The sequence below is a fragment of the Oncorhynchus clarkii genome, chromosome 3 (assembly GCF_045791955.1).
Source record: "Oncorhynchus clarkii lewisi isolate Uvic-CL-2024 chromosome 3, UVic_Ocla_1.0, whole genome shotgun sequence".
Classification (NCBI taxonomy): Eukaryota; Metazoa; Chordata; class Actinopteri; order Salmoniformes; family Salmonidae; genus Oncorhynchus; species Oncorhynchus clarkii.
The window spans coordinates 26,150,978-26,175,422 of record NC_092149.1 but is presented as its reverse complement, the minus strand read 5'-3'; the positions used below and the strand labels follow the sequence as shown (position 1 = coordinate 26,175,422).

The 24,445-nt window shown below is 43.7% G+C and overlaps 1 protein-coding gene across 1 annotated transcript in view; it reads right to left on the bottom strand.

Annotated features, from left to right (window-relative positions):
- Positions 1 to 2,988: 2,988 nt before the first annotated feature.
- LOC139391881 (atrial natriuretic peptide receptor 1-like) overlaps positions 2,989 to 24,445 on the bottom strand; it is a 65,510-nt gene continuing 44,053 nt past the window's right edge. Inside the window, exons 6-22 of the mRNA XM_071139498.1 lie at positions 20,502 to 20,596; positions 15,738 to 15,873; positions 15,455 to 15,539; positions 15,152 to 15,272; positions 14,974 to 15,048; positions 14,795 to 14,872; positions 14,564 to 14,668; positions 14,233 to 14,304; positions 13,836 to 13,995; positions 13,517 to 13,672; positions 7,906 to 8,074; positions 5,992 to 6,138; positions 5,773 to 5,896; positions 5,573 to 5,641; positions 5,273 to 5,447; positions 5,079 to 5,177; positions 2,989 to 4,943 (exon numbers count right to left, since the gene is read on the bottom strand). Of these exons, the coding sequence (XP_070995599.1) occupies positions 4,786 to 4,943; positions 5,079 to 5,177; positions 5,273 to 5,447; positions 5,573 to 5,641; positions 5,773 to 5,896; positions 5,992 to 6,138; positions 7,906 to 8,074; positions 13,517 to 13,672; positions 13,836 to 13,995; positions 14,233 to 14,304; positions 14,564 to 14,668; positions 14,795 to 14,872; positions 14,974 to 15,048; positions 15,152 to 15,272; positions 15,455 to 15,539; positions 15,738 to 15,873; positions 20,502 to 20,596 (2,024 nt within the window). The 3' untranslated portion in view covers positions 2,989 to 4,785. The remainder of the gene's footprint in view (positions 4,944 to 5,078; positions 5,178 to 5,272; positions 5,448 to 5,572; positions 5,642 to 5,772; positions 5,897 to 5,991; positions 6,139 to 7,905; positions 8,075 to 13,516; positions 13,673 to 13,835; positions 13,996 to 14,232; positions 14,305 to 14,563; positions 14,669 to 14,794; positions 14,873 to 14,973; positions 15,049 to 15,151; positions 15,273 to 15,454; positions 15,540 to 15,737; positions 15,874 to 20,501; positions 20,597 to 24,445) is intronic.

Sequence of the window (24,445 nt, the reverse complement as noted above, 5' to 3'; positions counted from 1 at the left end):
GGTTTACTAACGCGTTAATTATATTAGCTATGCTGACTATGATGTTACTTTAGCTAATGTGGTGACAACGATGTAGGCTTTGTGTAGCGGTTTGTCTTGGAAAGGTTTTTTAACCCGGGCACATACAGCTGATGTGTTGTGCATTGAAGTCCACAAGCGAAGGGAAGAGAAGGAATGCAATGTGTCTGTTATGAGAGTGAATTGTGTTTATGTGTGATCAGTGGTGTATTCCTTCCGTCGATTCTGTTGAACTTTTTTTTTTAAGCGGAAGCAAATGGAACAACGCGGGGATAAACAAACATTGTTTGCAGCTGTTGGACTAATGATTACACCCTATATCAGGCAAGAGTGTGCAAGGCGGTATTGAATGTCACTGTCTGTCATCTCAAATTTGTCTCTCAACCTGTGTGCACCTACGTTGTAAACTTCATTCATAGGCTAGGTTGTAGCAACCTCATGATGGGTATAGGGAAAATTTGAGTATCATGTAGTAGCCTAAACCTATCTTTCTTATATTGAACTGGGTGAATGAAATATGAATGAGTCATCCAATATGCTGTAATAGAAATAAGGCCATGCTCATATAAAATGTTTTTGTCCTCCCTCATCTTAAACGGCACTGACCGCCACTGCTTTTAGCCATAGTATAATAATTGTTTATGACAGTGTCATTGATGATTTGAATGCACAGAGGTGCTTATAAAGTTAACCTCAGTATGGCAAGGGCATCTGTTAGCCAACCCTGTGAGAGGAGTTCAGTTGTTGACTGACTGAAAAAGACAGCTTATTGACGTCAGTAAGTAGGTGATAGTTCCTGAGAACCAATGATGCATGTGGCATACCTGTAATTTAAATATATGGGCACTGCTTTATCTATCACTTCAGAAGCATATCTCTCCGAGAAATTGGACACTCCTTCATTACATATCTAGTCTGCAGTCGAATATGGTCCTAAAGTTTTACACTAAATCAATAGCAAAAGATTATCAAGTGTAAAACAATAAGCTACAGTAGGCTAACAGTGAGGTCTACTGGCTTCGTTAACGCCTTCTGCATGTGCGTAAAAGTGGATGTGCGTAAAAGTTGATTTGCGTAAAAGTAATCGGATCCCATTCCGGAAAATCGAAAATGTCAACGCAACTGCGACTCCAACCGACCCAGACGGCTGCAAAGACAAAAAAATATATATTTTGAGGACATGGTGAAGACACCAGACCGCATCCCAAAGTTTACCATTCAGCCCCTGGGACAGGCACGATGTCTGCAAACTCCAAGGGACCGGGAAGGATGTGCGCTGCTCTACCCACGTCCCAATTCAATTCCACTGTTGCCGCGCTCCACATCTGTATTCTGTCGAGCACTGAGTCACGTCGGTCCTCTCCAGGAGCATCAATACATGGCAAGAGAACATTTGGTGGATCCAACGACACGGGCGGCAATGTCTCTTCCGCATTTACCCAAAATCACAACGCCATATGGCTTCCTGACTCTGGGTGAAAGCCCCTGCGTCCGAAGAAGACAATCATTGTTTTTTAAAAGATGACTTGACACAGTCTTGCATGATCAACGGGACACAATGGGCCAGCACGCCCTCGTCGACTAAAAATCATACCCAACAGATTTTTTTTAAACATCCCTGGCGCGAGGATAGCTCACTCCTTTTCGTACAACGCTGCGTCAACTCACCGTTGCGCCTCACGTCAGTCAGAAAACTATCGACATTCTGAGCATCTCTGTCTGGACACTGATCATTCCGGACCTCTGCCACTGTGTTCCCCGGGGAATGGACAAATAAAGCGACTATTCAAGAACCGCCTGGCTTCAGTTCGGGCGATGTACAAAGTTGTGCACTGGTTGAGTAAGTTGCCCTTGATGTGCCAGAAATGAATGTATTAAAAATTAAAATGTATTAAAAATAAAATGTACCTTGTCTATTTCAGTTTTACCCCAATAAATGACAGTTGAAATGAATCGACCAACAAGCAAGATAAATTAAATAGAGTAAAATAAAGTTTAGTACCACATTTCAAAGCTACAATAGAAACAGTTCTGTATATTGTCTTCTTCACTCAAGCACTTGATGTTACCGAGACCAAACACATACTTCACAGGCTTCAAGACAAATTAAATAACGGCTACATTACCTTATGATGGATGACAGGTTACAGTTTAAGGCTTATTCTTATACCCACCCGTGGGCTCTGATCTAAGGGAAAGGGTTACATTTGATCCTTGGGGAGAGAGAGAGAGATTAGTCAGAGATGATTGACTGAGAAAGAGAAAAGAAGGACAGGGACAGGGAGAAAGAACCCTAAACTACAGAATTGATCATTTTGTCCAGGCTGCCCTGGATTGTAGGAGGGTTTAATGAAGTAATCTAAAGTTATTTGATAATAGTGAAAGTGGGGATCAGATATAGTTTAAATGAGATTCGGTAAGTGATTAAAAGGTAAATGAGATTCGGTAAGTGATTAAAAGGTTTGGTGGAGAAAAAGTACCTGTTAAAAACTTGTAAAGGTGGCTGCTTTTTTTACCCTCCTCTCACACACATGCTCTGAATAGTGAATACACTTACATACACCCCACCACTGATAGGGACACACAGAAATAAAACAGCCACTAATACACATACCATATTTACTGATTCAAACCGAAAAACACAAGGTGAAAATACATGTCAACAGGCTGATATATGAGGTCTTACAGACAGTATTGATCTGTTCAACACTTCTCAACAGATGAACACTGTTGGCTTGAGACGCAAAAAACAATACCATTCTCCATGACTCTCAAACTCAAAGGTTACTGTGAACACCAAACCAAAATATGGAACTTTATACACATCTAACCCAGAATTCCTTTAAACTCATCTACCCCAGAATTCATTTTGTCCTTTTTGTTATTGCAAAGTTATAGAGGTTCTCAGTGTGAACCCTTTTTAAGAGTTCCCTGGTGACCTCTTAATTTTATTCCAGGGGTGTTTTCAGAGTAACAGTTCAGACAAATCCATTCAGGAAATCAGGAGCCAGTGTGTGTCCAGCGGTCAATCCACAATTTTCATAAAGCTATCCTCTGTCAAGAGCCTGTCTTTCCAGCAGAAATGGTTACCTTTCTTCAATTACTGTTGAATACAGGTAACTGCCAAAATAAAAGAAACACCAACATAAAGTCTCTTAAAGACTTGTAAAGGTGGCTTAAAGACTTGTAGAGCCAGAACAGCTTCAATTTACCTTGGCATAAATTCTACAAGTGTCTGGAACTCTTTTGTAGGGATGCTACATTCTTCCATGAGAAATTCCATCATTTGATGTTTTGTGGTGGAAAACGCACCAGAATATCCCCTAAGTATTCAATTGGATCAAGATCTGGTGACAGACAGCCATGACATATGGTTTACACCGTTTTCATTCTTATCAAACCATTCAGTGACCACTCGTGCCCTGTGGATGGGGGCATTGTCATCCTATGGGGGAGCGTAGCCAAAATAATAGTCTGCCCAGCACTTTGTATATGACCCTAAGCATGATGGGATGTTAATTGCTTAATTAACTCACGAACCACACCTGTGCTTTCAATATACTTTGTATCCCCCATTTACTCAAGTGTTTCCATTATTTTGTCTGTTACGTGTAATGTTCAAATCATGCCACTTTCAATGGGTATGATGTAAGCTCAGCTGCATATTTTTACTAACAACAATAATGCATTACACTGAATCTGATTAGACAGATTGAGAGGCAATCGTACACTTCAGTGAGAATAATGAAACTGTATACGGTGCCGAAGAAGTGGGACGCTTGACTTTATTTCACCAGAGTAAGAGGATGTATCTATCTTAAGTGCATTTCTGTGAATTGCCCTTTAGGCAATAGAAAAATAATCTATTGAGAAATAAACAACATCTGTATTGTACAAAATAATAAGACTGATATGACTGTAAACAGACAAATCATATTACAGTGATGAGACATTAGACACACCCACCCACCCACCCACATATATAAAGCAAGTCATTTTAACTCCAGAGTAGGCTCAGTGATTGTGGTTGGGGTCTGAGGATACATGTCACAAACACTACCGTGGAAATTAATCAAATGATAAATCCCAGACCCAAAGTTTGAACGTCATTTCCATGTCATTTCAACCCCCAAAATGTATGTGATGATGTTGAATCAACGTGGGAATCTGATTGGATTTGCAAAAAAGTCATCAACGTACGGGCATTTAGTCTTTTTTTCTGAATCCAATGTTAATTTCACGTTGAATTAGTTGACAACTCAACCAAATTTAAATCAAAACTAGACGTTGAACTGACTTCTGTGCCCAGTGGGATACTATGTACTCATAAAAGACATGAATTCAAAAAACAGTTACATAATGTGACCACCAGGTAGCAATATCCACAACTTCCTGTAAAGGTCTGTTTGTGAATCTTTTTTTTTTTTACCGATCTAAATACCATCAGTGTTGCATCCAAAACCTTCAACATCGAAATATAACTGGAAAAACATATACACAGAACATCACACACACACTCTCAGAGCATGTAGCTTTCTATATATCCTTAGAATCTAGATGTTCAAGTGCAGGAGGGCTGAAGTGAAGAAAGTTCTCCACATCCTCCTTCTTCCACATCTACCTCCCCAATCCCCACCTCATTCATTCACCAGGCCTCTTCATTTGTTTACTTGCTCCAGAACATCAATCAGTGGTTCCCATTATTTGCTCACATTTTCCTCCACCATTTCTTCCTTCATGACCTTCCTCCCTCCTTGGCTTGTCCCCTTAGCTCGTTGACTCGTTGCTCTTGCTCTCTCCCAGTAGCCAGTAGGTGGTCATTTTCCCTTTCCCCTTCATCGCCACATCTCCTCTCAGCTCCAGCTGGAAGCAGTTGAACTCCTGCAGGACGTCACGTGTGGCCGCAGACACATGGATCTTCAGCGCTGTGCGGGAGAGAAGGTGAGGGGAGCAATCCTTAATTAGTCAATTAACTATTATAGAGATATGAAAACCAGCAGAACTTTGGAACTTGAGTCCCAGATTTAAAACCCACACGTTGTATGACTACTGTGGCTTACCTTCACCATTGGACTCCAGTCGTGAAGAGGTGTTGACTGTGTCTCCAAAAAGACAGTACCGTGGCATCTTCAGCCCCACCACTCCTGCACACACAGGGCCTGAATATAGAGTGCAGTGAATTGGTCAATCACACAACTGAAATTGGAATATCATCACTGTGTCTGTTAGTATGTGAACATCACGTGCCGCTCACCGCTGTGGATGCCAATGCGTAGTTTGAGCTGCTGGTCAGGCCGGTGGCGGATTTTGAAGGTGCGTACAGCGTTGAGCAGAGCCAGGGCCATGCGGGCGATCTCTCGGCCGTGTAGCTTCCCGTTCCTCACCGGCAGGCCAGACACCACCATGTAGGCATCGCCGATGGTCTCCACCTGTGGGCGCCACAGAAAAGGCAGGGGCAGGGATGTCAGTGTGTCCTAATGGAGGATCTCAATAGAGGCTTCATCTCCTCTTTTCCTTTCCTTCATCTGCACATTGATGAGAAATATAATGTTACCTTGTAAACATCAAAGTTGTCAATGATGGCATCAAAACAGGTGTAGAGGTCATTGAGCAGGGTCACAACCTAAAGAGGCAAACATTTTTTAGAGCAGAATGGGAATTGTTGGGTTTGACTATGGCCTCCCTTGTAAAGTCTATCTTTGTAACTTGTCACACCTGTGTGAGTCGTGTCACAATGTGATTGTACTTTCTCACCTGCATAGGTGTGCTCTCAGCTGATATGGCTGTGAAGCCCACAATGTCACTGAAGTAGATGGTGACTGAATCAAAGGCCTCGGCCTGCACCGTCTCCCCTCTCTTTAGCTGCTCCGCCACTGAACTGCAGGTACAGACAGTAACATTAGGCACTGTGTGTGTGTGTGTGTATAGTATTGACTCAGTGTGTGTGTGTGTGTTTGTGTAGCAGAGACTCACTGTGGTAGTATCTGGTAGAGGAGGGCCTCAGCCTTGCGTTTCTCATCGTGGTAGGCCTGGGTTCTCTCCTCCACCAGCTCCTCCAGGTTGTTAGCATACTGCTCCATACGGGACAGCAGGTTATCCAGGATGTTAGTGCTGCACTCCCTACACACACACACACGCAAACACACACACACACACACACACACACACACACACACACACACACACACACACACACACACACACACACACACACACACACACACACACACACACACATATATATATACAGTACCAGTAAAATGTTTGGACACACCTACTCATTCAAAGGCTTTTCTTTATTTGACTATTTTCTACATTGTAGAATAATAGCGAAGACATCAAAACTATGAAATAACACATATGGAATCATGTAGTAACCAAAAAAGTGTTAAACAAATCAAAAATCAACATATTTTATATTTGAGATTCTTCAAAGTAGCCACCCTTTGCCTTGATGACAGCTTTGCACACTCTTGGCATTCTCTCAACCAGCTTCATGAGGTAGTCACCTGGAATGCATTTCAGTCAACAAGTTTTCCATTGTTAAAATTTAATTTGTGGAATTTCTTTCCTTCTTAATGTGTTTGAGCCATCAGTTGTGTTGTGACAAGGTAGGGGTGGTATACAGAAGATAGCCCTATTTGGTAAAATACAAAGTCCATATTATGGCAAGAACAGCTCAAATAAGCAAAGAGAAACAACAGTCCATCATTACTTAAGACAGGAAGGTCAGTCAATCCGGAAAATTTCAAGAACTTTGAAAGTTTCTTGAAGTGCAGTCGCAAAAACCATCAAGCGCTCTGATGAAACAGGCTCTCATGAGGACCGCCACAGGAAAGGAAGACCCAGAGTATCCTCTGTTGCAGATGATAAGTTCATTAGAGTTACCAGCCTCAGAAATTGCAGCCCAAATAAATGCTTCACACAGTTCAAGTAACAGACACATCTCTACATCAACTGTTCAGAGGAGACTGCGTGAATCAGGCCTTCATGGTCGAATTGCTGCAAAGAAACCATTACTAAAAGGCACAAATAATAATAAGAGACTTGCTTGAGCCAAGAAACACAAACAATGAACATTAGACTGGTTGAAATCTGTCCTTTGGTCTGATGATTCCAAATTTGAGATTTTTGGTTCTAACCGCCGTGTCTTTGTGAGACGCAGAACAGGTGAACGGATGATCTCTGCATGTGTGGCTCCCACCGTGAAGCATGGAGGAGAAGGTGTGATGATGTGGGGGTGCATTGCTGGTGACAGTGTAAGTGATTTATTTCTAATTCAAGGCACACTTAACCAGCATGGCTACCACAGCATTCTGCAGCAATACGCTATCCCATCTGGTTTGCGCTTAGTGGGACTATAATTTGTTTTTCAACAGTACAATGACTCCTCCAGGCTGTGTAAGGGCTATTTGACCAAGAAGGAGAGTGATGGAGTGCTGCATCAGATGGCCTGGCCTCCACAATCACCCGATCACAACACAATTGGTATGGTTTGGGATGAGTTGGACCACAAAGTGAAGGAAAAGCAGCCAACAAGTGCTCAGCATATGTGGGAACTCCTTCAAGACTGTTGGAAAAGCATTCTTCATGAAGCTGGTTGAGAGAATGCCAAAAGTGTGCAAAGCTGTCAACAAGGCAAAGGGTGGCTATTTTTAAGAATATAAAATATAAAGGATATTTTGATTTGTTTAACACTTTTTTTGGTTACTACATGATTCTACAATGTAGAAAATAGTTTTAAAAAAAATACAAAAAACTTGAATGAATAGGTGGGTCCAAACTTTTGACAGGTACTGGAGTCATACTCCTTTTTTGGAGTGGAGACGCACAGACATTAATGACATCATGGAACACAAACTCTCCCCACTTCCACACCCTACCTACCTGTTCTGTTTGCGTAGCAGAAGTTTGATGTGGTTGAACTCTGGCCTCTCGGTGGGCTCCTCTGCCCAGCAGCGCTGCATGAGTTGTCCCAGCTCCTGGCTGTGGATCTGAGGGTTGACAGCAGGCCGCAGGCACGGCCACTCACCCAGAGCCACCCGATCCATGATTTCTAGAGGAAGAAGGGGGAGTGTACAAAACATTACGCTCTTTACATGTCATAGACTGACCAGGTGAATCCCTAATTAACGTCACTTGTTGAATCCACTTCAATCAGTATAGATGGGGGGCGACAGGTTAAAGAAGGATTTTTAAGCCTTGAAACAATTGAGACATGGATTGTGTATGTGTGCTATTCAGAGGGTGAATGGGCAAGACAAAATATTTTAGTAGGTGCCAGGAGCCCCAGTTTGTGTCAAGGATTGCAACACTACTGGGTTTTTCACGCTCAACAGTTTCCCATGTGTATCAAGAATGGTACACCACCCAAAAGACATCCAGCCAACTTGACACAACTGTGGGAAGAATTGGAGTCAACATGGGCCAGCATCCCTGTGGAATGCTTTCGACACCTTGTAGAGTCCAAGCTCCGACAAATTGAGGCTGTTCTGTGGGCAAAAGTGTGTGTGTGTGGGGGGCGTGTAACTCAATATTAGGAAGGAATTCTTAATGTTTTCTACAGTCAGTGTAGACAGCATTCCTATAGATTGTGAAATACACTGCTCAAAAAAATAAAGGGAACACTTAAACAACACAATGTAACTCCAAGTCAATCACACTTCTGTGAAATCAAACTTTCCACTTAGGAAGCAACACTGATTGACAATAAATTTCACATACTGTTGTGCAAATGGAATAGACAACAGGTGGAAATTATAGGCAATTAGCAAGACATCCCCAATAAAGGAGTGGTTCTGCAGGTGGGGACCACAGACCACTTCTCAGTTCCTATGCTTCCTGGCTGATGTTTTGGTCACTTTTGAATGCTGGCGGTGCTTTCACTCTAGTGGTAGCATGAGACGGAGTCTACAACCCACACAAGTGGCTCAGGTAGTGCAGCTCATCCAGGATGGCACATCAATGCGAGCTGTGGCAAGGTTTGCTGTGTATGTCAGCGTAGTGTCCAGAGCATGGAGGCGCTACCAGGATACATGCCAGTACAACAGGAGACGTGGAGGAGGCCGTAGGAGGGCAACAACCCAGCAGCAGGACCACTACCTCCGCCTTTGTGCAAGGAGGAGCAGGAGGAGCACTGCCAGAGCCCTGCAAAATGACCTCCAGCAGGCCACAAATGTGCATGTGTCTGCTCAAACGGTCAGAAACAGACTCCATGAGGGTGGTATGAGTGCCCGACGTCCACATGTGGGGGTTGTGCTTACAGCCTAACACCGTGCAGGACGTTTGGCATTAGCCAGAGAACACCAAGATTGGCAAATTCACCACTGGCACCCTGTGCTCTTCACAGATGAAAGCAGGTTCACACTGAGCACATGTGACAGACGTGACAGTCTGGAGATGCCGTGGAGAACGTTCTGCTGCCTGCAACATCCTCCAGCATGACCGGTTTGGCAGTGGGTCAGTCATGGTGTGGGGTGGCATTTCTTTGGGGGGCCGCACAGCCCTCCATGTGCTCGCCAGAGGTAGCCTGACTGCCATTAGGTACCGAGATGAGATCCTCAGACCCCTTGTGAGACCATATGCTGGTGCGGTTGGCCCTGGGTTCCTCCTGGGTTCCTCCTAATGCAAGACAATGCTAGACCTCATGTGGCTGGAGTGTGTCAGCAGTTCCTGCAAGAAGAAGGCATTGATGCTATGGACTGGCCCGCCCGTTCCCCAGACCTGAATTCAATTGAGCACATCTGGGACATCATGTCTCGCTCCATCCACCAACGTCACGTTGCACCACAGACTGTCCAGGAGTTGGCGGATGCTTTAGTCCAGGTCTTGGAGGAGATCCCTCAGGAGACCATCCGCCACCTCATCAGGAGCATGCCCAGGCGTTGTAGGGAGGTCATACAGGCACGTGGAGGCCACACACACTACTGAGCCTCATTTTGACTTGTTTTAAGGACATTACATCAAAGTTGGATCAGCCTGTAGTGTGGGTTTCCACTTTAATTTTGAGTGTGACTCCAAATCCAGACCCCCATGGGTTGATAAATTTGATTTCCATTGATAATTTTTATGTGATTTTGTTGTCAGCACATTCAACTATGTAAAGAAAAAAGTATTTAATAAGAATATTTCATTCATTCAGATCTAGGGTGTGTTATTTTAGTGTTCCCTTTATTTTTTTGAGCAGTGTATAATATCTTCTATCTAGTGTCATTCCTTCTGCTTTCATCTTCTCAGAGATTCCAGTCCAATTTCCTTTCCATTGTGTTCATATCTATGCTTTCACAATCTTTCCATTATCTCTCCCTCCCAATTTATTTTATCCTCTCGTTCACACTTTCATCATTTCTCATCCTCTTCCCCTATTTCTGCCCTCACTCAGAAAAAAAATAAGCATGCAAACACACACACACACTCTCACACACACACACACACACACACACACACACACACACACACACACACACACACACACACACACACACACACACACACACACACACACACACACACACACACACACACACACACACACACACACACACAGCCTAGATGGCATGCTCTGGTTCTAGTTCAGTTCATTGTTTTTCTGTCACACAACAGCTGCTGTCTCCCAGTACAAAGTGTTACACTCTGATGAGCAAACACAAACACTTGCTTCTCTCTCAGTACACCACTCTTGCAATCAACCACAATCATGTTCAATCTTCTTAAATTTTGCACAATTTCATGCAATTATGGTTTAGGTAAAAAATACATTCACTGAGCAGTGGTGGTTGGCAGACATGGGTGCAGCAATGTTTTCTCCTCAACACGTTGTGATGGAGACTTGACTTGGAGCACAACGACGGCTGTTATTGCTGATCCGTATAGCAAGAAATCCAATCTTCTCTTTCTTTTTTAATTTTCTAAAGAAGGAAGATAATTTGGGAACTACAATCTGTCCTAAATACAATTTAATCGGAAATCCTGACTGATAATAAAAAACATTCTAAAGAGTCACACACCCCTGCTCAAATGAAAAGGAAATATCTTGTTTGCAGCTATGTACTTACAATCTGATGTTTTATTAAAATTGTGTTGCTTTACTCTAAGCCAGAGACACAGAAAACAGTACAGTGGAAGGTAAACAATTATAATATGTTTGTGTGTTATATAAAGCATGTGACTATGTGTTTGTCCTTAGTACAAAGCAGAGAGGTACAGTAGCTCTCGTCCTCCATATCATTAGAGTAGGCTCTTCAGGGTAAGTGGGGTGCAAGAGGGGCTGAGTGAGAAAAAAGAAAAAGAGGGAAAAAATCGGTCACTTTTAGGAGCGTGTTCGACAAATTCATGAACTTTCCCTAGTTTAAGTTGCCAAATGGTTGCAATTACAAAACTGTTCCATGTCTCCATTTTAACGTTGTGGCATATTAGTCAGTAGCTCTGAAATTACCATTTGGTTGTGTCAATATTTGGGGGTCTACACTTCATTTGTTGAATTTGATGTCATGTTTTTTTGTGTGTAGAGTCAAAGAGGAACCTTGAAATATAAAGAATACAGTTCACATGGAGTAAAATGTAACGACATACTGTAGCTTTGTTGAGTCACTGGAGCTGTTTTTTGATAGGTTTGTGTTTTCTACAGAGCTTTTCCTAAGTAAACAGACTTGCAGGTGCAATGTGCAGAATAACAGCTTTTGTTTTGAGTTGCTCTAATTGCCTTATCGCTCCTCTGCGATAATGCAGTCAGCAAAGACCACAGAGCCTTGACGGGAAGGAGGCTTGTTAGGTTGGTTTGTTATGCTTTTGATGGAAGAATCATCCAAACACTGTTTATCTTGGACACAATCTGGGGTATAATTTACTCAGCCACAATGCTATTATCTCTTTCTTTTATAATACATATGTGTTTATGTGCAAATAAGTGTGCTTATGACCAAAAGTGTATGGGAGCACAAATGTGACTCGTTTCAGGAAACTAGAAGTATGTCGCACATCACTACTTTACAGGATACTTTTTTATCATTATACTTTTTTTTATCAAAATGCGTTTTTGGCAGAAATGCCCTCTAGAACAATGAACTTTCATGTGCCTTAATAACAAACTTGTATGCCATCTGTAAATATGAATAAATTACGAGCCTAGTTGGTTTAACCACGGGAAAAGACAGGAACCTTTCAGCTAATAATAATAGATGGTCTGGACATGCTGAGAGATGAGTTCGGATTGGTCTGCCATGTAGCCTGCTTCTGTCTATAACATGAGCTGCTCAGTATGTGTAGGTAATCCTTTCTACCACAGCCTTTTTGAAAGATATCATGAAGAACTGCAGAGGTATTGCTACTGCTCTCCACTTTCTGGGGGACGATCGTGCCATGCTGACTCTCTGTGACTCTGAAAATTAATCAGACGAAGAGGAGATCCCTGATATAGATAAAAACATTTTAATTGAACCAGACATTGTAGAGTTTTCTGAAACAGAGATCAACAATGTTGTTGTCATGGAAGAAGTTGAATGCCCGGTGGTAGCAGAGTATGATTGCTAAGGAGATGGAGAAAATTCTAGCGTTTGATTGTAAATATGCAGAGGGAGTCGAAAAGAGAACACAGAAGTCTGTTGTATAAAACACCTGTCTCTGGATTACATCTTCAAACTAAGGGCAACCATGGCATTGGTGACAGAGGGAGAAGCGTTCATCCATGTATACGGGTAAGAAAGTCTAGCTAGATACATTTTCAGATATTATACGTTTCTAATTTAGTCAGAAAGTAATTTTCATTTTAAGTTAGAGCGTACTGTTAGCTAGCTAGCTAACATTAGCTGGCTGGCTCACTAGCTAACGTTACCTGTATGATCTTGTATTTCAGAAATCTATCTGCATTGCTAGTTATAACCTAATGTTAGCTAGCTAGCTAATATTGAACCTAGTTAGTTAGCTTTAGCTACCTGGAGATTCATGCATGGTGGCTAGTTATGACAATCAGTTTGTATTGCTAGTAGTATGGGTTGGGATTATTGCTGTGTTCTTACTTAGTTAGTTGCTGTTTAGCACATGGACTCACATGTGAATCCTTAAAGAGATGGGTGGGGCTAAGGTTTAAGAGGTTGTGAACGATGCTGAATGGGTTTAGACAAAGAAGAGCTCTCTAGTAGGTGTACCAAAACATTCAAGAGCCCTTTTTTCAAAAGTGGGGTTACAAGTTTATAAACTTTCAAAGCAGAATTACTTTCCCATTGTTCCTCAACTGTAATGTATTATATACAATTTAATAAAAGTCTCTACTTTTTAATAAACAATTTAATAATTTAATAAAAGTCTCTACTTTTATCCAATGTAAAAAATACAATTTCAAATTTTGCTACATAGGATCAAATCGTTCCCAAATGTCTGTCATGAAGAAAGATAGAGTGCGTGTGTGTGTATGTGTGTGTTACCTTTGGACATAGGATCAAATCGTTCCCAAATGTCTGTCATGAAGAAAGATAGAGTGCGTGTGTGTGTATGTGTGTGTTACCTTTGGGGCTGAGCGGCTCTCCCTCCAGATAGAAGGCTCCGTGGCGTAGCGCCACCTCCTGGAGAATGATGCCAAAGCTGTAGACGTCCCCCTTCTGGGTGCCACATAGAGGGGCACTCTCCAACCTCAGCAGCTCTGGGGCCATCCACAGTTTCCCTACAAACATAGATGGACAAATTGACTAAAAGTATAATTAATTTGCCTACAGACACTGATCTAAGGTCAGTTTAGTATTTCACCCTCTTAAGGATTTGACCAGGGTAAGCTAATCCTAAATCTGTGTCTAAAGGGAAATGTCCTTCAGAGCCAGGTGACTCACGGGCATAGTAAGCATGGGCGTCGTCTGTGTTGCTCTCGGTGCGGAAGCTGGACAGGCCGTAGTCGGTGATCTTCAACACAAAGCGGTTATCCACCACGCAGTTGGACGACTTCAGGTTGCCGTGGGAGACGATGACACTGTTGTGGAGGAAAGCCATGCCCTGGATAGGAGAAGGGGAGGGAGGTAGGGATAAGGGTTAAAATATAGAAAGAGAAGAGAGAGATAGTCAAAAGGAGAGATTAGAGATAAATGAGTTATTCATATTGAGCTTTAGTCTAAAAATTTTTGGCAAAGCATATGGACGTTCACTTGTTGAATGATGCAAATGTGTTTTCTCAAGTCAATTGAAGTTGACACATGGAAAGATAAGCAGGAGAGTGTGTAGAGCAGTGGTTACCTTTACAATGTCATTAATTAACGAGTATCTGAACATCCAGTCCAGTGTGATGCTCTCATTTTCCATGATGTCCTGAAGGATGAAGCACACACACGCACGCACGCCCGCCCGCCCGCCCGCCCACACACACACACACACACACACACACACACACACACACACACACACACACACACACACACACACACACACACACACACACACACACACACACACACACACACACACACACACACACACACACAGCATTTAGACAAGACAAATGTTTCCTAAAGACTTGAATTGGGTCAGTGGACCATCTTATAGTGGAGTTGTGGTGAGGGGTGGCTACCTGTAAGCTACCCCGAGGACAGTACTCTGTGATGATGCAGATGTTGGGGGGGTCGATACAGGCTCCGATGAAGCGGGTCAGGTGCTCATTCTGAATATCACGCATCTGGGGAGGGAAGGAAAGGGAAGGAAAGGAGGACACCATGTGACATTTAGGGACAGCGCTATTCTCTGATGCACATATGCATTCTGGAGTATACACACGTCACACTACAACCTCATGAAGACTCACATGTTTCAGTTCAAACAGCACATTTCTGGTGAGCTCAATGCGTTTTCTGTTGATGTATTTGATGGCCACAATGTTCGCCTGAAAGACAGAGAAAACATTATGCATTCAATCCAGTTGACATTAAAAGGTTACTATTTCACGCACACACACACACATACACACACTCACACCCTACTTACCTTGTAGTAGCCTGTCTTGGCAAACACCTGAAAGTTTCCATCTCCTGTTAATAGGGAGCCGTAGTTGGAGCCTCTCTGTAAATAAAGCGAAAGGTGGGATGGGGTCAGTTTTGTGCAAGACTGTGTGTATTGCGAAATGTGTGTGTTGTTGCAAGCGTGTGTATGAGTGTGGACTCACAAGGGACAGAGTGAGCTTGCTGCCTGCGCTTCGCAGCACTTTCTCCATGTTGCTCATCTGCATATCCTCCCAGGAGACCCTCCACAGCTGAGCCACCAGTTCATTTTCAAGCTTAAGCTTCCTGTGTGTGTGTGTGTGTGTGTGTGTGTGTGTGTGTGTGTGTGTGTGTGTGAAAGACAGAGAGATGATAGATTGCTCTTTTAGATATGTGAACAATGCTATAAACGTAATGACATAAAACTCTTCCCGTAGATTCTAGGCCTTGTGCATACTTGCTGATTGAACTGGCCTGTCTACACTCACCTGTATATGAAGACAGTAATGGTGAGGATGATGATAATGATGAAGAACACCACAATTGTTACCATCTGGTGGATTGTGATGGTTCCTGGAAAAAGAGACAGGAGAAACATTTTTATGGTACCGTTTTCCTTCAATACAGCCACTGCATGACAGTGTAATGTCAGTCATCGAAAGCTGTTTTGACTGATTATGACTAGTATAAATTCTGCTACGTCATGCAAACATAGACATTTTATGGGGGGTATATACAAAAGTGAGTGAGAGACAGACGGAGTCCACTGACGTGCGAGGCAGGCTGGGTTGTCGTTCTTAAAGCCACAGACGGGCACATCTAAAGGAGCAGCGCCCCCTGGCCACTGGATGTCCATCCCAGGCAAGGCCCTCAGCTTCTTCTGAGAGCCGTTGTACACGGACACAATCTGGCAAGGAACACAGTATAACTTTCTAATGTTAAATATTAAATAATGACAAATAACATACCACACATTGATTGATTTGTTTTATTAGATCATTTAAAGCAGTAGGCTGTTCCAGTCGGAGACAACATTACATAATTAAACATTTTAGAGGATAATAACAGAATAAAGCCAGAAGGCTTATTTCCATTGTGGTCCTCTTAGACAGTGATATGGCAGGCTGGCAAGATTGACACATTATTCTCAATGCAATGCATTAGCATAGGGTGATAATGGGAGACGACTTTCAATGAGCCACTAATCAGCCCAGAGACTTGACACTCACCCCCTCACACTAGGTGAAAAACATCCACTCTCTCTCCCTGTTCACACACGCACATATACATAAACACACACGCATGTACGTTCTCGCCCATCCACACATGTACATGTACACACTCTTGATCTCGCTGGATCAGTTGGTCATTAACCTCAGTGGCTTGCCACCAATTAATATTTATCATTCTGTCATTACATAAGACAAACACATTGGCACTGGGTGGATGAAATGACATATTAAATGATCATATGTATGCTGAAATACGGTTTGTTACAGTTTTTCTCAATTGCTAAAACACAATTTCTGAAACCTTGCTCCATTTCCTGAAAACATTAAACACAAAACCTCATCTTAAAGCACTATTTACATAACCTCTGACTCCTCTTGCAAAATGAAACATTCGCCTCAAAACAGTTTTACCTGTGTTCAAAATCAAACACTGCTCTCAAATCATAAACAAAGTGATCAAAATGATATACACTCTCAAGCAGTCAGTAAACAATACACCGAAAAATAGAAAACACATTGTTCAAAACATACAATTCTCAGGGAGAAGTACATTTTTAATCTAAAAAAATATTCATATTTTTCCGTCATTGTCTTTTGATGAACATGTTCTATCATAGTAGCTCAAAATTGATCAGAAATTACTACTCTGCTTTGCTCTTTGCAATTTTGTTTTCTGTTCTTCCTTCTCCTTGTACCCCTATTTTTACAGTACTGTACCCTGCATCTCACAAACCTGTCCTTTGTCTCTGTGATACTGTAATTCTTGTTCTTTGTTGATATGAACCTGCAACCAGTCAAAATCTATTGAGCAGTCAGTACTGTTAATAAATGGAAAGCACAATATTCAGGGCCATACAATTTGTCCATTGTACAGTATACAGCCTACAATGCACTGTACTACAGTATCCATTCTCAGACTTTCTCCTTCCCACCTTCAACAACCTGTTTGCTCTCTGAACTGGCTTATATTGGTTGTGTCGCATCATTTGAAACAGGTTAAATCCATTTTGAGTGGTTGTGTTCAATCAATGACATATGTTCTCTATTTGTATTTGATTGTTGCCACTTGTGTTTACCAGTATGGATGACATGTGCATTAGAGTGCAGAATGTGTTTTGAGAATGTGTTTAGAGTTTTGCTGAAAAGTCTAAGTGAGATCTGCAAATTGTGTTTTACAATGTGAAATGGTTTAAGGCACATATGTCAGAGTCAAGGCCCGCGGGCCACATCCGGCCCGCAAGAAGGTTTTTTACGGCCCCTGGGATGATCTTGATTTATTATTAGAACCGGCCCGCAGCAAGCCGGCAGCCCGCAGATCTTTTACACGCACCAATACTACATTTCCCACAATGCAAAGGTGACGCACCGAGCAGTAGGCTGCTTCATTTCAATATTTATTGGCACAGCAGTCGTCAGCATCACAGTAAAATTAACTTTCAGATACCCATCAAAAATGGCAAAACGGAAGGTGGATACTGAGAACCGGGGGTTTCAAACAAGGTGGGAGTCGGAGTATATGTTCACGAAGGTAGCTGGAAAACCTGTGTGTCTTCTGTGTGGAGAAAGTGTGGCGGTACTGAAAGAGTATAATCTGAGACGACATTATGAAACGAAACACGCGGACACACACGCGGACGCAACTGTCAAGGCCAGTTTTATTTTGGCAGAAGAGATCGCTAAATCAGCCCGGCCATTTACGGAGGGGGATTTCATCAAAAACTGCATGATTAAAGTTTGTGACGAAGTTTGCCCAGAAAAAAGGCAACTCTTTTTAAATGTGAGTCTGAGCAGAAACACCATTGCCGAGAGAGTAGACCAGTTGTCCATCAATCTAAAAGAGCAGCTTGTGAAAAAGGGAAAAGATTTTATTGCATATTCCTTGGCTGTGGATGAGAGCACCGACATTTCTGACATTGCCCAGTTGTCAATTTTCATCCGCGGAGTGGACTCCAACCTAAGCGTGACAGAGGAGTTTTTGGCTTTACGTCCTATGCATGGCACAACTACGGGGCATGATTTGTATGAAGAGGTGTCAAGATGTGTAAATGAGATGGAGCTGCCTTGGGAAAAACTCGTGGGTTTGACAACCGACGGAGCACCTGCGATGTGTGGACACAGGAGCGGACTGGTGGCGAAGATACGGGAAAAGATGCAAGAGGAAAACGCGACAGGTGAGCTGACAGCTTATCATTGTATCATACACCAGGAAGCGTTGTGCGGTAAAGCCTTGAAAATGGAGCATGTAATGAGCATCATCACGCGCACAGTTAACTTTATCAGAGCCAAAGGTTTGAATCACCGCCAGTTCAAGGCATTTCTGACGGAGTTAGAAACGGAGCATGGTGATTTGCCTTATCACACAGAGGTGCGATGGCTAAGCCAGGGAAAGGTGCTTCAAAGATGTTTCGAGCTTCGTGAGGAGATTTGTCTGTTCTTGGACAGCAAAGGGAAAGACACAACACAACTCCGAGACGAAATGTTTCTGTGTGAAATGGCTTTTCTGTGTGACATTACGAGTCATCTGAATGCAATAAACTTGCAGCTGCAGGGTCGGGATCGTGTCATCTCTGATATGTACAGTACAGTGAAGGCATTTAAAACCAAACTGACTCTGTGGGAGACGCAGATGCGGAAAGAAAATTTGAGCCACTTTCCCAGCTGCCAGACCATGAAAGAGAAGCTCTCTACCAGTGCGTTCCCGAGCACACAGTTGGCTGATAAAATAGGTATGCTTGCCGCTGACTTTCGACGCCGATTTGCTGACTTTGAAGCACAAAAAAGCAGGTTGGAACTGCTCGGTAACCCATTTGCTGTTGACGTGGAAAGCTCACCACCAAACCTCCAAATGGAGTTGATTGACCTCCAATGCAATGATGCACTGAGGGCAAAATATGCGGCAGTGGGTGCTGCGGAGTTCGCCCGTTTCCTCCCCGGCACAATGCCCCAGCTGCGCATCCAGGCTGCTCAAACGTTGTCTATGTTTGGCAGCACATACCTGTGTGAACAACTGTTTTCTTTGATGAACCTGAACAAAACATCACACAGAAGTCGACTTACTGCTGAACACCTCCACTCAATTCTGAGGATTTCTTCAGCTCAGAGCCTTACCCCGAACATTGATGAACTTGTGGAAAAGATGGGACACCACCAAGTATCACCCTCAACCTCAAACAAGTGAACATTACTGTGCAATCACATATTTAGAGTTTTTACTCAGTTCAAGTTTAAAAGTTAAAATTTAATATTTGTTTTCACTGCATGTTACTTCTCCTTAAACAAAGTGTTGTTTTTGATTAATAGATTTTTGCACTTTATTTTTTTGTATTTCAATCCAATTATATTTTAAAAATATTTCAGTTGAGTGGATGATAGAAAATTGCTATTATTGTTTTTTCTTTGAAGTAAATTTAGCCCACTTTTGCTAAAATAGAAAATATAGTCTACTGATGGTGCCTTGAATACCGGTTTCTTTCATTTAATGTTCATGTTATGGGGATATTTATATAAAGGAAATTTGTCTTTTGTGTCTGTTGAAAATTAAAGATTACTGACAGAGCCATAAGAAAATATTGCTTTATTTATCTGATCATATTGTAATATATTTGTTAGGTTTTCAGTAGGTTCAATTAGGTTCACTAGACTATATGCGTCATTTAAAAATTTTTCAATGAACATTCGAACAGTCCGGCCCTCGTCTTGTAGCTGATTTTTTTATTTGGCCCTCCGTCCATTTGACTTTGACACCCCTGGTTTAAGGTATTGACAACAGACTGCATAATTAGCTAAATGAGTCCAGGCAACTGAGAACTTTGTTCAGCCAATGGGTTTTAGTCTTTTTGCAATTGAGAAAAACTGTAATACTGTATGCTATAGCTATATATAGTTGTTGCCCCATTTACCCTCACCCTGAGCAGATGGTATATTGTAGTGTTAATGGAGACATGGAGGTCTTTCTATGAACTGTAGAGCTCTTTTCTTCAACATGTTAATGCCTCTGGAGAACATCTAGTTTTATTCTCCAATCTCCAAAACACACAGAGACTGTGTACACAGGCAGGCAGCTTTATGAGCACTGGCAGAATGAAATAGATGAGGAGCCTTAGTGTATGAGAGAGAGAGAGAGAGAGAGAGAGAGAGAGAGAGAGAGAGAGAGAGAGAGAGAGAGAGAGAGAGAGAGGGAGAGATAGAGAGGGGTAGAGAGAGAGAAAGAAAGAGAGAGAGAGAGAGAGAGAGAGAGAGAGCGAGAGAGAGAGAGAGTGAGAGAAGAGAGAGAGAGAGAGAGATGTGTGTGTGTATTCAGTACCTGGAAAACACTGGTATTGGTGTCAGTCATGTCCCAGAAAGCAAAGTCTGTCTCTCTGTCCCCATTTTCATCTATCTGCACCAGGCCTGTTACACCTGTTGAGAGGACCAGAAGGAGAGAGGAGTCAAAGGGAGGTAGAGGAGTCGGACAATATTTAAAGGGAGCAAATTAATGTTATCTTACACTAATATCCAGTCCAGGGATGAAAATAATCATCAAAGCGCTCAGCGGGTAACAGTAATTACTACAAATTATTACTGTCATTACGAAACGAGAGCAGATTTACATTTGAGGTTGTCCCTATTAGCTGACATCTGAAAAGAATCTCAGCCATTGAGCAAGTTACAACACCCATAACAACATCTCAAACCTAAAAAATAAACAGCCATAACTATCAAAACAAACATTGGTCATGACAACAATTTCACTTCAAATGATTGTGTTGGAGATACACAGATGCAAACACAAACAGTATAAGTTGGTACACCCCAGGCACACCCAAAAGTATTAATCCATAATCACAGTAATATAGCTGGGCTATCTTGTTAATAAATCTAGTAGTCGGCCATCTTGTATAACATTACTTTCATTTCCGGCTAAGACAACAGCCCAGGGTTGGTTTGGAGGTGCAGATAATAGCCTGAGAGCCATTCCATATTGAGTGGGAATGGAAAGAGGTGTCTATAGGGAGAAATTACATGACAGGCGACGCCATTACCGGCATGGAAATGTCCAATCCAAATAGGGTTATCCTAGTAATAAAGAAATATACAGGCGTCATCCCTCTAATCAGAGGAGAGAGGGCCTGAGAGATGTGCTATGATATGGGACGGATTATCGGCTAGAGGAACATGCAGAAGATAGGGTAGCATGCACGCATGCACAAACGCATATACTCAAGAACACACACTTTCCCACAGACGTTATTGCCCTACTCACACACACAGACGTGCAGTGGTTAGAGAATGATTAACCTTGTGGTTGGTCTGGGAAAATGACTTTTGGCCAGCATCTGCATGGGGGGATGCATGGTGTTTGGTTGTCTGGGACAGGTTAAGGTGTGGAAGTAAGGGGAGTGGAGTCATGATTTAGTACCTATTTAATAGAACATTATACAATTAACATCGACCAATGAGTCATGTGGGTGCTATGTGGGTGACGTCATCACGACTTCCAGGAATTGGGAGTAGCACTTCTTTGGGGGATGGTCCCTGGATGGTCTGTCTATGTTAAGGCAAACTAGGTAAGGGAAGTATATAAAATAATGGAGACACATTTACAGTAAAAAAAAGTGGCCTTTAACCATCCCTCTGTCTCTCCATGTATGCATCCATACATCCATTCATCCATCCATTTTTCTTAGCCTCACAAACCTCTTACTGCTGTCTTTGTCACACACTGAAAGCCACCTACCACCCTGCATCCCACTGCTGGCTTGCTTCTGAAGCCCCACATTTGAATCACCGACCTCTCCCGGCTCCAACGACACAATACCCTCATTAACTAGTCTACTGGTGCCATCATGGGCTGGAGCACATTCTGCCACGCCCATTGCCTAAAGACTGCACAATCTGCCCCAGGACGTCTTCACGGGGGCTCGGAAGGTACCCCGGACCTCTCCGCCATTCCCACGGAGTTCCAGGATGTCCGGGAAGGTGTTCAGCAAGGCCAGGGCCATGTAGCTTCCACCGCACCGACCCTACGACTGCACCACGCCGTCCTGGGGACATCTGTACTCTCTGTCGGGACCGGAGACCAAGGCTATGGATACCTACATTGGAGACTCCCTAGCTGCTGGATTTATCCGTCCCTCTTCCTCTCCCACCTGTGCAGGGTTCTTCTTTGTGGAGAAAAAGGACAAGACCCTGCGCCCGCGCATTGACTACCGGGGACTCAATGACATTACGGTTAAGAACCGTGACCCGCTACCACTCATCTCCTTGGCCTTCGAGCCGCTCCAGTGAGCCACTGTGTTTTCCAAGCTGTATTTACAGAACGCCTACCACCTGGTGCGGATACGAGAGGGCGCCCGTCGGACCCTGGCCTTTGTGCGACAGCACTTTTAGTGGCCTACTATGGTTCCTGACGTGACCGCATTCGTCGCCGCTTGCACAGAACAAGACTCCTCGGCAAGCTCCGGCTGGTCTCCTCCAACCTCTGCCTGTCCCCCACCATCCCTGGTCTCACATGTCCCTAGCCATCCTGACTGTGGTGATTCGGTTTTCCAAAGCCGCACACTTCGTTCCTCTCCTCAAACTACCCTCTGCCAAAGAGACGGCACAGCTCATGGTGCAGCATGTCTTCTGGATCCATGGACTGCCTGTGGACATGGTCTCCGACCGGGGTCCTCAGTTCTCGTCCCAGTCCTGGAAGGTGTTCTGCACCCTCATTGGGTCGTCGGCCAGCCTGTCCTCCGGGTTCCACCCCCAGTCTAACAGCCAGTCAGAGCGGCCAACGAGGACCTCGAAACTACCCCGTGCTGCCTGGTCTCCGCAAACCCCACCACCTGGAGCCAGCAGCTTGTGTGGGTTGAATACGCCCACAACACTTTCCCTGCTCTGCCATGGGCCTATCTCCCTTTGAGTGTTCCCTGGGGTATCAGCCCCCGCTCTTCCCTAGAGCAAGAAGAGGAGGTTGGCATACCTTCTGCCCAGATGTTCGTCCGCCGCTGTCGTCGTACCTGGAGGAGAGCCCGGTCGGCCCTCCTCATGACCACCTTCAGGTATCGATGACAAGCAGATCTCCATCAGTTTATCGGCCCTTTCCCCATCTCCAAGATCATTAGCCCCGCTGCTGTCCACCTTCTGTTGCCCCGTACCCTTCGTATTCATCCTACATTCCATGTGTCTAGAATTAAGCCTGTGTCTCACAGCCCTTTGTATTCTATTTCCAGGCCCACCCCTCCTCCCCATGTCATCGCTGGCCATTCGGTGTACACGGTGAGACGCCTCCTCAGGGTTCGACCACAGGGCAGGGGTTTCCAGTACCTGGTTGACTGGGAAGGTTTTGCCCCGGAGGAGAGGTGCTGGGTCCCCGCTAGAGACATCCTGGACCCATCCCTCATCACCGACTTCCACCGCCGGCACCCCGGTCAACCAGGTATGCGCCCAGGTAGGATGCCAGGTGGCCCCCCGGGGGGAGGGGGGGGTACTGTCACACCCTGATCTGTTTCACCTGTCTTTGTAATTGTCTCTACCCCCTCCAGGTGCCGCCCATCTTCCCCATTATCCCCTGTGTAGTTATACCTGTGTTCTCTGTTTGTCTGTTGCCAGTTCGTCTTGTTTTTCAAGCTAACCAGTGTTTTGTGTCAGCTCCTGCTTTTCCCCAGTCTCTCTTTTCTCATCCCCCTGGTTTTTGACCCTTGTCTGTCCTGACCCTGTACCCACTCGCCTGACCACTCATCCTGCCCCTGACCCTGAGCCTGCCTTCCGTCCTGTACCTTTTTCCCTGTTGCTGTAATAAACATTGTCACTTCAACACGGTCTGCATCTGGGTCTTACCTTGATACCTGATAGTCTTACTCTTTATTAATAAGTATTTAATAATTCTTTATCCTTGAATGGAAATGTTGGGGGGGGGGGGCTGAATTCAGTGGGCTGCAGTGATGGATGCTCAGTCCACCAGAGCTGTATTAGTCTGGTAGTGCTGCAAAGAACAGAGCAATCAGAGCAGGCATTCAGAGCATGTGGAGAAGAGTGGCACATTGTGAGCTACAGTACAGCTCAGTAGCTTGACAGCTAGTGTGTTAGTTTGGTAAATGGACTGTATTGATGTAACTTCATGAGTAATGCGTATTGGAAGTACAGTATATCAGATGAAGACTGTATTGTCAAAACATGCTGTTTTCAATAATGAAGAAGCAAGTTCTATACATCTTCCACTGTCCTCCTAAAATGTCTGAATCTCTCTAACCCATCCAGGCCCATTAGTTAATGGAACAGAAG